The sequence below is a fragment of the Athene cunicularia genome, assembly GCF_003259725.1.
Source record: "Athene cunicularia isolate RWA chromosome 17 unlocalized genomic scaffold, athCun1 chr17_part1, whole genome shotgun sequence".
NCBI classification, from domain to species: domain Eukaryota; kingdom Metazoa; phylum Chordata; class Aves; order Strigiformes; family Strigidae; genus Athene; species Athene cunicularia.
In genome coordinates this window covers 10619265-10631157 of record NW_020799122.1, presented here as the reverse complement: position 1 = coordinate 10631157, position 11893 = coordinate 10619265, and the positions used below count along the sequence as shown (strand labels likewise).

Sequence of the window (11893 nt, the reverse complement as noted above, 5' to 3'; positions counted from 1 at the left end):
CAAGCCCAGAGAGCGGGGTCTTGGTCCTGCTGCCAGAGCTCTCAGAGCCTTCAGGCACCCGAGGGCCACAGCCCTCCCACCCGCCCATGGGAAGGGCACAGACACGGGTGGTTAACGCCCAGTCTCTGCCACTCACTCTTGGTCTGGAAGTGCAGGATGATGGCAGCATGCACGGGAGAGACTGACAGGGAGAGGGTGCGATCTGCTAGCTCCACCTCCAAGCTCACCAGGCCCAGGTGGTACTTCCAGTTCAGGGTCCTCATGGCCTGGAAAAGGGAGAAGCAGCCGCTCACAGCAGATCTTTTACCAGGAACCACTAAGTGCTGCACTACTGTAAATGTCCCTCTACCACGAGGGCCAGCTGCAGTCACAGAACCCCAAAATCAGCTCAGTTGGAAAAGCCCTTGAAGTTCCTCCAGCCCACCCACAAACCTTACCCTGACCGTTCCCAACTCCATCAGATCCCTCAACGCTGGCTCAGCCCGACTCTTCAACCCCCCCAGGGATCCCGGGGACTCCCCCCCTGCCCTGGGCAGCCCATTCCAACGCCCAACAGCCCCTTCTGCACAGAAATCCTTCCTCAGAGCCAGCCTGACCCTGCCCTGGGCAGCTTGAGGCCATTCCCTCGGGGCCTGGCGCTGGGGCCTTGGCTCCAGAGACTCATCCCCCCTCTCTGCCCCCTCCTGGCAGGGAGTTGCAGAGGGCCAGGAGGTCTCCCCTCAGCCTCCTCTTCTCCAGACTGAACCCCCCCCCCAGTTCCCCCAGCCGCTCCCCATCAGACCTGTGCTCCAGACCCTGCCCCAGCTCCGTTGCCCTTCTCTGGCCACGCTCGAGTCATTCAATGGCCTTTTTGGGGTGAGGGGCCCAAAACTGAGCCCAGTAACTGAGGTGTGAGGATGTCCCCTCCCCATGGCACACAGTGGCACAGCAGCCTGCTCCCTCTGCTTTGGGGTGCCAGAGGTCCCCAAATCCTTGTGGAGGAGGACACATCCCCTACCTCAGGGCTGTGGCAGGGGCAGCAGCAGCACAAGCTGTATTTTGGCCAGGAGCATGAGCAGGGGCTGTTTTCCATGGTCCTGCCCCCCTTGTCCCACCTCTCTGATGTGCCACCCCAGAGGGACATGCCCATGTGGGACACCTCTTGGTGTCAGTGATGCCCCTGCCCTTCCCTTCTGCTCCACCCTGGCTTTTTTTTTGTCAGCTGCCCCAGAGTGAGCTGATGATTCTGGAGGCTGGTTGGTGGTGACACTGCCAGCCCTGCAGCACCCTGTGTGCATCGCCCTGGCACCTGCACGGGTCTGTCCTGTGTCCCCACTGTAACCGGGAGCTCATCACCCCCAGTGCTGCACATGGTCCCCAGCATCTCCCTCCGTCCCCACGGCTTAGGAGGAGTTTAGAAACCTCATTGCATAAGCAGGGCACCCTTGGTTTTCAACTGCGTTTTGGAGGCTTCCTACAGCCCCTGTGCCCTCCCAGCTGCCCACGGGACACTGGGGACAGATCACACTCCTTCACAGTTACAGCAATCCGTTTTGTTCTGGGCTGTCGAGATTTGCTAACAGCCCTTGCGTGGTGGCTGGGAGCTTCTTGCTCCTCTAATTGCTTTTTTTAGAGTTTGGGAGTAATTTAAATTTTTTTTTAAATGGTTTTCAACCATGCTATTTGGAGCTCTTCCTTTGCAAAAATCTGAATTAGCCAGAAAAACATCTATTTTCATGTCTGTTCCTGAAACATCTGCCTGAGCTCCTCTGGAGGGCACCTCCAGCTTGGGGTCAGCCCTGCTGGGCTTCTCGACTCTGAGAGCAGCTCCCCGCTGCTCCGTACCAGTGGCTGCCCTCCAGCTCAGCTCCTGCGCCTTCCTGACACAGAAATCCCCACATTTGCAAGGATTTGTTAGGCAAATCCCCCTGGCCACAGTGGAGGCACATCCAGCTGCCTGGCACAGGGTCAGAGATATGTTGCATGTCTGGACTGGGGGGACCATGCAGGGACCTTGGTGTGCATCGCAGCCAGGGTGGGATCTGTGCTGTGATGCTCCAAAACACCCCAAGTTGGGGTTTTTTCCCCGTTTTTTGGGGCAGCTGCTTTTGTGGGGAGTGGTTCCAGCTGGGGGTTTATCCAAAACTAGGAGCTGGAAAGACCAGTAAGAGGTTGCTTTGGGGCTGCTCTGGCTTTACCAAATAGGCTTGTTTTTCAGGGAAAAGCCTTGCCTGGGTTGTGAAAGCACAGGTGAGAGGTTGAAGGGGGGTCGAGGTGGGTTTGTTAGGGCTAAAGGAAAGTTGAGCTGCAGATGGATGTGAGAAGGAGCCACCATGATGAGACTTGGCACTGCTGGGTCCAGAAGAACCCTGCTGCTTCCTTCTTCCCTCTGTTAGCACAGCTGATGGAAGAAGTGGTTTTTCCCCAGGGAGTTTTTGTGCAGCAAGGGCTCGGGGTGCCCACACCACCTCTTCCAGAGGTCGGTCCCACAGCAGCCGTGCAGCCTGGCCCAGCCATCCCCCCCTCCCTCTGCCGCGGGGCTGGGGGCTGCCAAGGGGCCAAAAACCTCAGTGGGGCTGGAGCGGCCAGGGACAGCAGGAGCAGGGACAGGCAAATCAACTGTTCTGGACTCGCTATTTTTTTCAAGGCTATTTTTTTTTTTTATGGATTCGCTATTTTTTTCCTAGATTTGCTCTATTTTCTACTCTCCCTGTTTTTCCTGCTGGCCAGGAACCTTGTCCCTGAGCTGCACCAGCACAGGGTCAGCCCATGTAACCTCTTCACAGCATCACCACTTTGACCTTTACCGGTCACAGTCTCTGGGCTAATTACACCCCAGAGGGTGGGGATGTTTTACCCAGACTTAGGGCTTTCGAGGCTGCGTGGGTGATGATCTCATCCCTCTGCCCTGTCTCTGTCCTGCTGCAGCTGCCCAGGATTCGTGTTTCTTCGCACGATGCCGCCGTGACGGCAGCTGCCAAGGAGGGCTTTGAGCAAGAGGGGGAGAGAAAACCAGCCAGCGGCGGCTGTCCTGCAGCACAGGGAGAAGGAAGTGCTGCTGTGGGCCACTCCTCCTCGCCATTTCCTCTCCGCAGTCGAGTTTTTATACGGATGAGAGAGGAGAGGGCAGAGGAGCAGCTGGCCCGTCCGAGGCTGGGCTCGGCGGCTGAAGGGGAGCACCAGCAGCTGGCCCTGAGGGAGACGTTGCGGGTAACTGTGCTTGGTTCCGCTCCCCTGTCCCGCTCCCCACCCCACAGGGCGTCACTGGGGCACCCCTTGGCCTCGGCCACTTTGAGCTCTATCCCCGCCACTGCCTCCTGCTTGTCCCCGATGGCCCCTTTCCACCAAAAACTGCCCCAGTTTTGTGGGGACCCTCCTGTTCCCACCAATTTTGGATGCTCTGGGCTCTTCCCCTCTTTTCATTGCCCTTCCCATCGGTCTCGGTCTTTGGGGCCTGGCAGACACTTTGGGCTGGGAGCGGGGCTGGTGGGTGGCAAGCAGGCTTTTGGGGTGGTGGGGGGTGGTTTTGCATTGCCCTGGCTGTCACCCTTGTGCTATTTTTTGGGGGGAGAGTGAACGTCAGCACACCCTGAGCTTGAGCTGTGAAGCAAACCATGTTTCTCAGGCTGTTTCCAAGCGGTGCTCCCGGGGAGCTGCGACTTGGGGTGCCTCTGCCAGCATCCAGGGTTTCTGCTCCCAGCCACTGACCCCCCTCGATCCATGGTCCCCATTACAGGGAGCTATTTTCCTCTGCTTTCCCCGTGGAAACGCTCAGGTTTGGATGGAGGGGGTTGGCTTCCAGCTGGGGAGGGGATCAGCCTTTGAGATTTTCCAGCCAGTCCCTTTTCCCAGCAGCTTTGCTAACCCCAGAGAGCCAGAGTTTGGGGTGCAGTTCCCTCCTCTCTAAGGCTCTCCCCGGGATTCAGCAGCTGGCACTTCAACCGGGGATATATTTCTCCAGCTGCTGTGGGGCTGACATCTCTTGCAAACCGGGCACTTTCTGTGTCTGAACACTGTCTGCCCCGGCCCGCTCCCCTCCCGGCCCGGCTGCCTCCCTCTGCTCATGCAAGCTCGTCTGTTGCGGAAACCTTGTTTTGGTAGGAGCAGGGTGACACACGAATGCAAATGTTAAGGGAAGAGCTAAAGGAAGAAAACTGGAGGTTTTTCAGGAGTGTTTCCAAGAGCTGAGTGCAAGTCTTCCTGCGGTGTGGCTGGACTTGGAGCAGAGCAGCGGCTAACGGTGTTTACACCAGCACTTGTGATGCTGCAGACCTAATTGCTGGGTTCTTTTCCCTGTTGTTTTCACCAAATATCTAATTAAGCTGCCAAAAGGGCGTCTCTGCAGGCTGGCAGCGCCACCAGGTTGGCACAGATGCCTGACCCGGCCTTTATCTGATGCTGAGCAAGTGGGGGCTGCTCTTGACAAAATCTGAGTCCTATGTAAATAGCAGCAGGTATTAGGAACTGAGTCGTGGTATTAATAGGATTGTTATATATATGTGTGACTGGACAGATGTCTTGCTGAGAATGGGATTTGGTCCCTCCACCCTGCCTTGCTCGGCTCATCTGGAGGGTTGGGCACCCCATGCTGTGGGATGATGTGCTGTTTGGGCTCTTGGCTTTTGGGAAAGAGGGTCTTGAGCATCTCCTGGCTAATGAGTGCTTGGTCCTCACTGTTTTCCACAGGCCTTGCAGGGCCCTTGGGCTCCCTGCACAGATACAGTGGTGGTAGGAGAGTCAGCTCTGAGCTGCGAGGAGCCAAACTGCTTCGTGCCTCAGCTGGGGCTGCAGGCAGGGTGGGGGGCAGCACCCCGACTGCCTGCCAGCAGCATCTGTGGGGCAGTGTTGGGGATGGCTCATCCTTCCCTGCCAACATCCTTCTGCTCCCTAAACCCTTTCCTGCAAACTCCCACAGATCCCCCTGGGGCTGAGAAAGCTCCCTTGTGTGTTTGTGTGGATGGCCCAGAGGGTTGTCCTGTCCCCAAGCCCTGCTCCCTGGGGACCATGGCTGGTGCTGGTCTGGGGACAGCCTTTGGGAACCTTTGGGCACTGTGTGATCAAGGCAGGGTGCAAGATGGGGAGAAGCGAGGGTGTGACCCCAGAGTGGTGTGGGGATAGCCCAGGGTTCCAGGTGGCATCTGTACTGGTGGCATCCTGGGTGGTGGTGGCCCCCAGCCCTCCTGCCCCGTGACACCTCTGTGCCTGCTTGCAGGAATCTTGTCTGTCTGGTTTTGCTCTGGGCACGGCCAAATCCTGCACATGGTCTGCAATTAGCACTCGAGGCTAATTGCAGCACAGCAACAGCTCCTCAACGATTAGCACTGGGGGAGCCGCTCGCCCCGGCTCAATTCCCACAGTGCGCCGGCTGCCAGCACATGGGCCAGAAATCACCTTGTCGCCGGGGCGGAGGCAAAGGCTTTGCTTGGCGTGTCCCCGCATTTCAGAGGAACTGGGAAAGGAGCGGGGTGAAGTGAAGAGGTGGCCTGGAGCGTTTCCCAGTGCCTGTCACTCCCCACGCAGCTTCCCGGGCCGCCCTTTCACTCGCTACGTGCTGGCGGGCAGCTGCTTGCGTCAGCCTCATGGTGGGGGAAGTAAAACCTTCGCCGGACCATGACATTTTGCAGGTTGGTAACTTCCTGCTGAGCTGAAGCGAGTTAATAACAAACCCTTTGGGGACCTCCTCCTCCTCCCCAGAGATGTGGTGCTTTTGGCAAGACCTAGGGTTGATTTTTCTGGGCGGCTGACGAAAGCGGCTTTTCCTTGCCCTGCCCGTGCCGGCTTCTTGCTCTCGGGGTTGGCAGTGTCAGAGCAGAACTGCCCCTTGCGTCAGTGCCGCTGTGGTTTGGAGGCGTTGGGGAAATGCCCTCCCACCGTGACACAGCTCCAGCCACCACCAGCTTGGTGCCGGGCAGGGACGGAGCCATCCCTGGCACTGCAGCACGTGGGGGTGGTTGTGTGCGGGGTCCTGCGCCACGTGGCTGCTTCCAGGCCAGGTCCGTGCCTCTTGTCATCACGTCCTGCTGCCAGAGCACAGCCTCTCCTCTTCCTCCTTGTTTGCTGACTAAGGTTTGTCCACGCATTTTCTGTGCAGATGGTTATTCCTAGGGGTGCTCATGTCCTGCGCTCTCCTGCATGGCTCCAGGGTCTTGTCTGGGAAGGACACCCCATGTCCAGGGGTGCGAGTGTGTGGGCACAGGGGGCAGGGAAGGGTTAGGAGGGTCAGGGTGCTGCGGGGTAGCCCCCTCCTCTCTCCACAGCCATGTGCTGCTGGCAGGCTTAGCCACAACCACGTTGGTTCTCTGCAACTCGTCCGAGTGCAGCCCGAGGAGCCGCGGGCTGAAGGCTGGGCACTGGCTGGACGCTGCCCTCACCTCTCCCTGCCTGCAGTGCCTGGCGCTGCCTGGCATGCTCGTCGGCACAGCCAGGAGAAGTTCACCCCAGGAGATGATGCCATGCCACCACAACTTGCGTGGCGAGAGCGTTCCCACAGGGAGTTACTCCCGCACACTCCCACACCCTGAAAGGTCTCTGTGGGTGTACGAGTGACTGTTTCCTGTAGGGGGTGTGGACGTGTATGTGTGTGTGTGTGTGTGTGTGTGTGTGTGTGTATGCTGGCGCAGAGGTGTCTTGCTTTAATTTAGCAGATGTAAGGAAACAGGACTGGGCAGCTCTGGTTCCGAGCGTGGCTCGGTGTCCTGCCTCGCGCTCACGGCAACACGTAGCAGAGCCCCCAGCTTTGGCTCCAGCCAGCTCCAAACTTTCCTTGTGTATGTGAAGGCAGGGTTGGTTTTTGATATGCATGGATTAGCGTTTATTTACACTGAATTTCATCTGTAGTTTTGCATGTCTAGAGCATCTTCCAGAAAGTTAGCTTAGGTCTGAAAGTCTCTCTCTGCCACCTCAGCAATCAATTGCTGATTGCTACAGGTAATCGTTCTGCCAGTTAGACAGTGGGATACCTGCCTAACTTCAGTGTGGTTGGTCACTGATCTTACAAAGATTAATTATACTTTTTTTTTTCTTTTCAGAATGAAGATTATGTGAATGGGCTGTAAGAACCGGATGAGATGGATGGAGATCTGCCCTGTTCTGAGGTGGATGGAGAAGTGTCCTCTGCCATGGAGGATCTGGGAGGACAGATGCCCTGTGTGGAGAGTGATACGGAAGGAGACGTGTCCAGTGCTGAGAGTGATGCAGAAGGAGGGATGGCCTGTGCTGAGACCAACGCAGAAGAAGAGGCACCATGTGTTGAGAACAGTGTAGAAGGAGAGCTGCGTGGCACTGACAGTGATGAGGAAGGGGAAATGCCCGGTGCCAAGAGTGATGCAAAAGGAGAGGCATCTTGCTATGAGAGTGACGGGGAAGAATTACCGGATACTGAAATCCCTGCTGCTTCAAAGAAAATATCTTCTATTTCTTCTTCCTTGCGGGCAATCATCCGCCTGAGACGACAATACCGGGTGCAAAAGAAAAGTCGTCTGCATTTTGAGCTCCCTCGAGAAAAGTCTTCAGAGCTTGTGCATGCGAGGGTGCTTCAGAGGCAGCTTTCACTGAACCGCGCTAGCCTGTATGGCCCCTCTATGTCTTTCTTTAATCAGACCAGCTTTGAAACTTCCCAGTACTTCACCTTTGATACATCTGTGGAGCAGTATGCTATGAAAAAATGCAGGCGGAAAAAGAATCGAAGGAAATCTAGGATAGTCCTGTATCCAGATAAAACAAAAAGATACCTTCCAACAGAGGAGAAGAGCAAGGCAAAACGCTGCCTTCTCTTGCTCATTGTCATTATCTTCTTCCAGATTCTCAATGCAATAGAGAACCTGGATGATAACCTCCAAAAATATGACCTAGATGGTTTGGAGAAAACAATGCACCGGGAAGTATTTGGCCAGAAGCTTGCTGTGGAAAGTATTATGGAATTACTGAAAGACTATCTGGCTACCCATATACACAACAAGCCTCTAGTAATCTCTTTAAATGGCCCAACAGGAGTTGGGAAGAGTCATGTTGGCTGGCTGCTGGCCAAACATTTTCTTTCTGTCATGGACAATGACTTTGTGCTTCAGTACTTTGTTATGCATCACTGCCCTAACGGGGTGGCTCCTCTTACTTGTGAAACAGATTTGTCTAAGAAGATTTCTGACATGGTTACAAGAGCTGAAATGGAAGAGAAGATACCCTTGTTTATTCTGGATGAGGTTGAACTCATGTCTCCAGTCCTGCTGGATACTCTCAGCCGATTCTTTGAACCCAATCAAACCAATGAGTTCCTCAATGCCATCTACATTTTAATAAGCAACATAGGAGGTGGTGAAATAACAAAGTTTGTTATCCAAAATGCATCTGCTGAGCTTCTGCAACAGCAAAGGGGAGCTGAAGAACTGCTGAGCATCATCCAGCCTGTACTGATTGATGCCCACCCTCTCTGGAAATATGCAGACATCGTCCCATTTGTTCTTCTAGAGAAGAGTCACGTCATAAACTGCTTCCTAGAGGAGATGAGGGGAGAAGGGCTGTATCCCGACCAGAAGCATATTGAAAATTTAGCAAGTCAACTCAGTTACTACACTACAGGGGACAAGCAGTACTCCAAGATGGGCTGCAAGCAGGTTGTGGCCAAAGTCAACCTGTTGTAGTGATTTTCTGCAGAGGCTAATTCCTGCTCTCAGGATTTACAAAATTCTGGGCTTATGGAGGAGTGCGTTACAGCAGGCTGTGGTCAAGGCGTCCCTTCTCAGGCCTGCACTGACTCTGTCCTTGTCAAGGTAGAGGGACAGCAGCCTGGGCTCCTCTGCAACATGGTCTCTGTTCTCCTCCAGATGCTTCACTTGTTCCTAATGTTCTGTGAATAAGGTGGGGAACGAAGCTCAGGCAACCTCCCATTAACTGTGAGATGCTTTGTTCCTCGCGTGCTACTTTGTCATTAAGGAGTTGCGAGACGCTCCTATAAACAGGAATAGGAAATGGTAACTGGGTTAACTGTCCCTGCAGTACACGTTGCTGTGTCTCACTCCTTCTCCAAGCTCACAGTCTTCAGCTCTTTGCTTTTCTTGGTCCAGGCTGGTGGTGTGCAGAGCAGAGGCCATACTGGACACTGGAAGAATTGAGATAATTTGTGACTTCTCATCCCCCAAATGCGTGGGCAGTCAGAGCTAGAGCTAGTCTCCTACGTGACTGCACACTCCAGAGACAGCTTTTTGGACCCATTCCTGAGTTCTTGCTTTTCTGAGCTCATACCTGAGCTCACCTTTGGCACCTCCAGCGAGATTTCTGCTGTGCAAGTCTGTTTGGGCTTGTCTTGAAGACTGCCTGTCTGTGCCAGCTGGTGCAGAAATAACCATTGGATTGTTTCAGGTCTGGTGGTGGCAACTCTTCCTGAGGGCTCTTCTGCTTTTTGCTTCTGGGTACACTTCACCATGCTCATTATCTAGAAAGCCCAAAATAGCAACTGACATATATTAAGCAACACACACTGGAAAAGACAGTTTGGGCTGTCTGGGCTGAGTGCAGTGGGAATCCTGGGCTTGTTCCCAGTCCTGCAAGGCCAAGAAGAGGCTCTTTGCCACTGCGACCCCAGGGAGAGCATGCTGCCTGGGAGCACCTCAGGAAAAGCACGCGCCCTTGTTTTGAGCAGGCAAACTGAGCAGGTATTTATAACATTGCTTTTTCAGGTTTTGGTTTTGTGCCTAAATGCCCTTCTACAATTTGCTGTGAATTATCAGACACATAATCCTGTGGATGTTTGCACTGGTTGTTTGATTTGCCTCTTTCTAATTGTTTGTCTCCAAAGACTTCCATCACAATCTCCTCCTTCCAGAGCTATTGTCAGGAATAAATCCAAACTATCCTGAATAAAAGAATTCAAAGTACATATCCTTTATTTGACTGAAATGTGGTTTTCCTTTGAAATTTCTATTCTGGACCAATGTAGCTGCACTGCTGTGCCTGTGTTTCCCAGTGACTTGGCTTGGGAGCAAGGGCTACAGCTTTGTTGCAAGTTTTTTTCAGACCAACTTGATGCAGTGTGTGTGTGCAGCTCCTCGAGGTACGCTCATGGTAAGCCAGATCCAAAACCCACACAGTGCAGCAGTGCCAAAAGCTGTGTGTCACACAGCTCCTCCATCCCCCAGAGCGGCACAGTGGGGACTAGGCTGGAGATGGGGGAAGCATCTTGGCTGAGATGATGCTGGGTTGGAAAGCCTGTCATGGTTTCTTCTCTTGAAATTATCCAGTGAAGAAGCCTTTTTTCCCTACAGAATAGCCCATGAGAGCAGCTGGGCAGAGAGCAGGGAAGGCTTCTTGCATGGCTTAGGGGAAGGGCTCTGAATGAAACTAAGCCACCTCCTAGATGCAAGTGTTCACAAAAAGCCATGTGTGTGAGCTGGTTTCTAGAGCTTAGTGAGACTTTACTACAAGGACAGTTAATATGTTTTTATCCTGGATAAGAAACAGGAGCAACTCAGGGATCAGGATTCTCCTCCTCTCCCATCTGAGAGAGGGACAGGGGTTATTTCTGGTTTCTTCTACCAAGGTCTCCTTTCTGGGAGAGGAGCCCAGGCATATGCCAGGAGAGGTAAGAAGCGTCACCCACACTGCCTGGGCTTGGGAGCTGAAAATGTCACCAGTGTTTGTAGCACGGTTCGACAGGGGTGCTGCTGAAGCAGGCACCCATGGGCGTCGGGTTGCGGATGGCTTTTGTTATGGTGTCAGGACAGGCAGCAGAGCTGACGGCAGTGCTGCCTTCACAAGGGAGGATTTCAGCCTTCCAAGGGCTATGCAAGGGGCTGTAAGAACTGTGGGGATGCCTGAGATGTTTTGGAGGGGATTTAGACTTGGTTTTGGATGTTGGCACTTGCCGTCCACCCACAGGGTGTTTAGTTGTGCCAGAGGCCCCTGGGTGCCTCTGCACAAACCATCACCCCGTGCAAGAGGGGAAGGTGGCTTCGAGTGCCGCTGAGCATCTGCAGAGCTTGTTTTCATCCCTCTAAGATTCACCTGCCCTAAACAAGGGGTCCCAACCCCTGCCTGAATTTTACTGAGACACCAGCCTGTGCCTTCATATCCCCCACGAGCTGCATGCTGGGTGCCTCTGGGCTCACCGTGAGCAGCTCAGCACCCTTAGGCTCAGCAGTGTAGGGCCCTTCAAATCTCTGCTTGGAGACATCAGGGACATATTGTGCTATCTTGCCTCCCTCTCCATCTCACCCCACTTCTGCACATCAACTCCCTCCCAAAGCAAATCTGTCCAGACTATTTTGCAAAAGGCATGGGATGCACAGTTGCCCTGTGCACCTTGAAAACTTGCCAAGGTATTTGCCTCACAAAAAGCTTCTCTCAGTGCTAAGAAGTGGGGCTCAGCTTTCTGTGCATGAAGACCTCCTAATCTCTCAGTCAGTTCTAGAGAGTTCAATCTGCCCAGTGATGCACATGTGTCTCCTCACACTCCCAGCCTATGTGGCTCTGGAGGCCTTCATCAGAAAGCACAGGAACCTCCAGGCCATGGAGAGAAATTCCCCTGCCAGAAGACAAGGCTGTCTGACTAGGTTGTCCCCAGTCTCAGCTTGCCCCAGGACTTGGATCCCAGCTCAAATGGCTCTTTGGATTGTCCCCAACCCCAGTCTCCCCCAAGATCCCAGCTTAGACATCAGTCCACCGGGACGGGTCACCCTCCTTTTGCTAACCCTTGCTTCCTAATGTACTGTGCACTCAGGAGGGGGTACAACACCCAACAGAGCAGGGGACTGCAGAGTGTGTTGTCCTTAGCCTCACCCATCTGTAAGGGATCTCTTCAGCCTTGCTTTACTCTCAATAGCTTCTTTGTAATCAAAAGATGTAGAAATACAACTTTGCAGGAGATATTGCTAGGGACAAAAATAACTGCTGTGGCTGCACATCTGTTCTGTGCCTTCATCCA

At 54.0% G+C, this 11893-nt stretch overlaps 1 protein-coding gene across 2 annotated transcripts in view; it reads left to right on the top strand.

Moving 5' to 3' along the window:
- Positions 1-9848, top strand: part of TOR4A (torsin family 4 member A) — a 15706-nt gene extending 5858 nt beyond the window's left edge. Inside the window, exons 1-2 of one of the 2 annotated variants that reach the window (XM_026860123.1) lie at positions 2821-3189; positions 7008-9848. In XM_026860123.1, the coding sequence (XP_026715924.1) occupies positions 7047-8615 (1569 nt within the window). In that variant the 5' untranslated portion in view covers positions 2821-3189; positions 7008-7046 and the 3' untranslated portion in view covers positions 8616-9848. Of the gene's footprint in view, positions 1-2820; positions 3190-7007 lie in introns of those variants that run through there. The other variant, XM_026860124.1, reaches the window with a different exon arrangement.
- The last annotated feature ends 2045 nt before the right edge of the window (positions 9849-11893 follow it).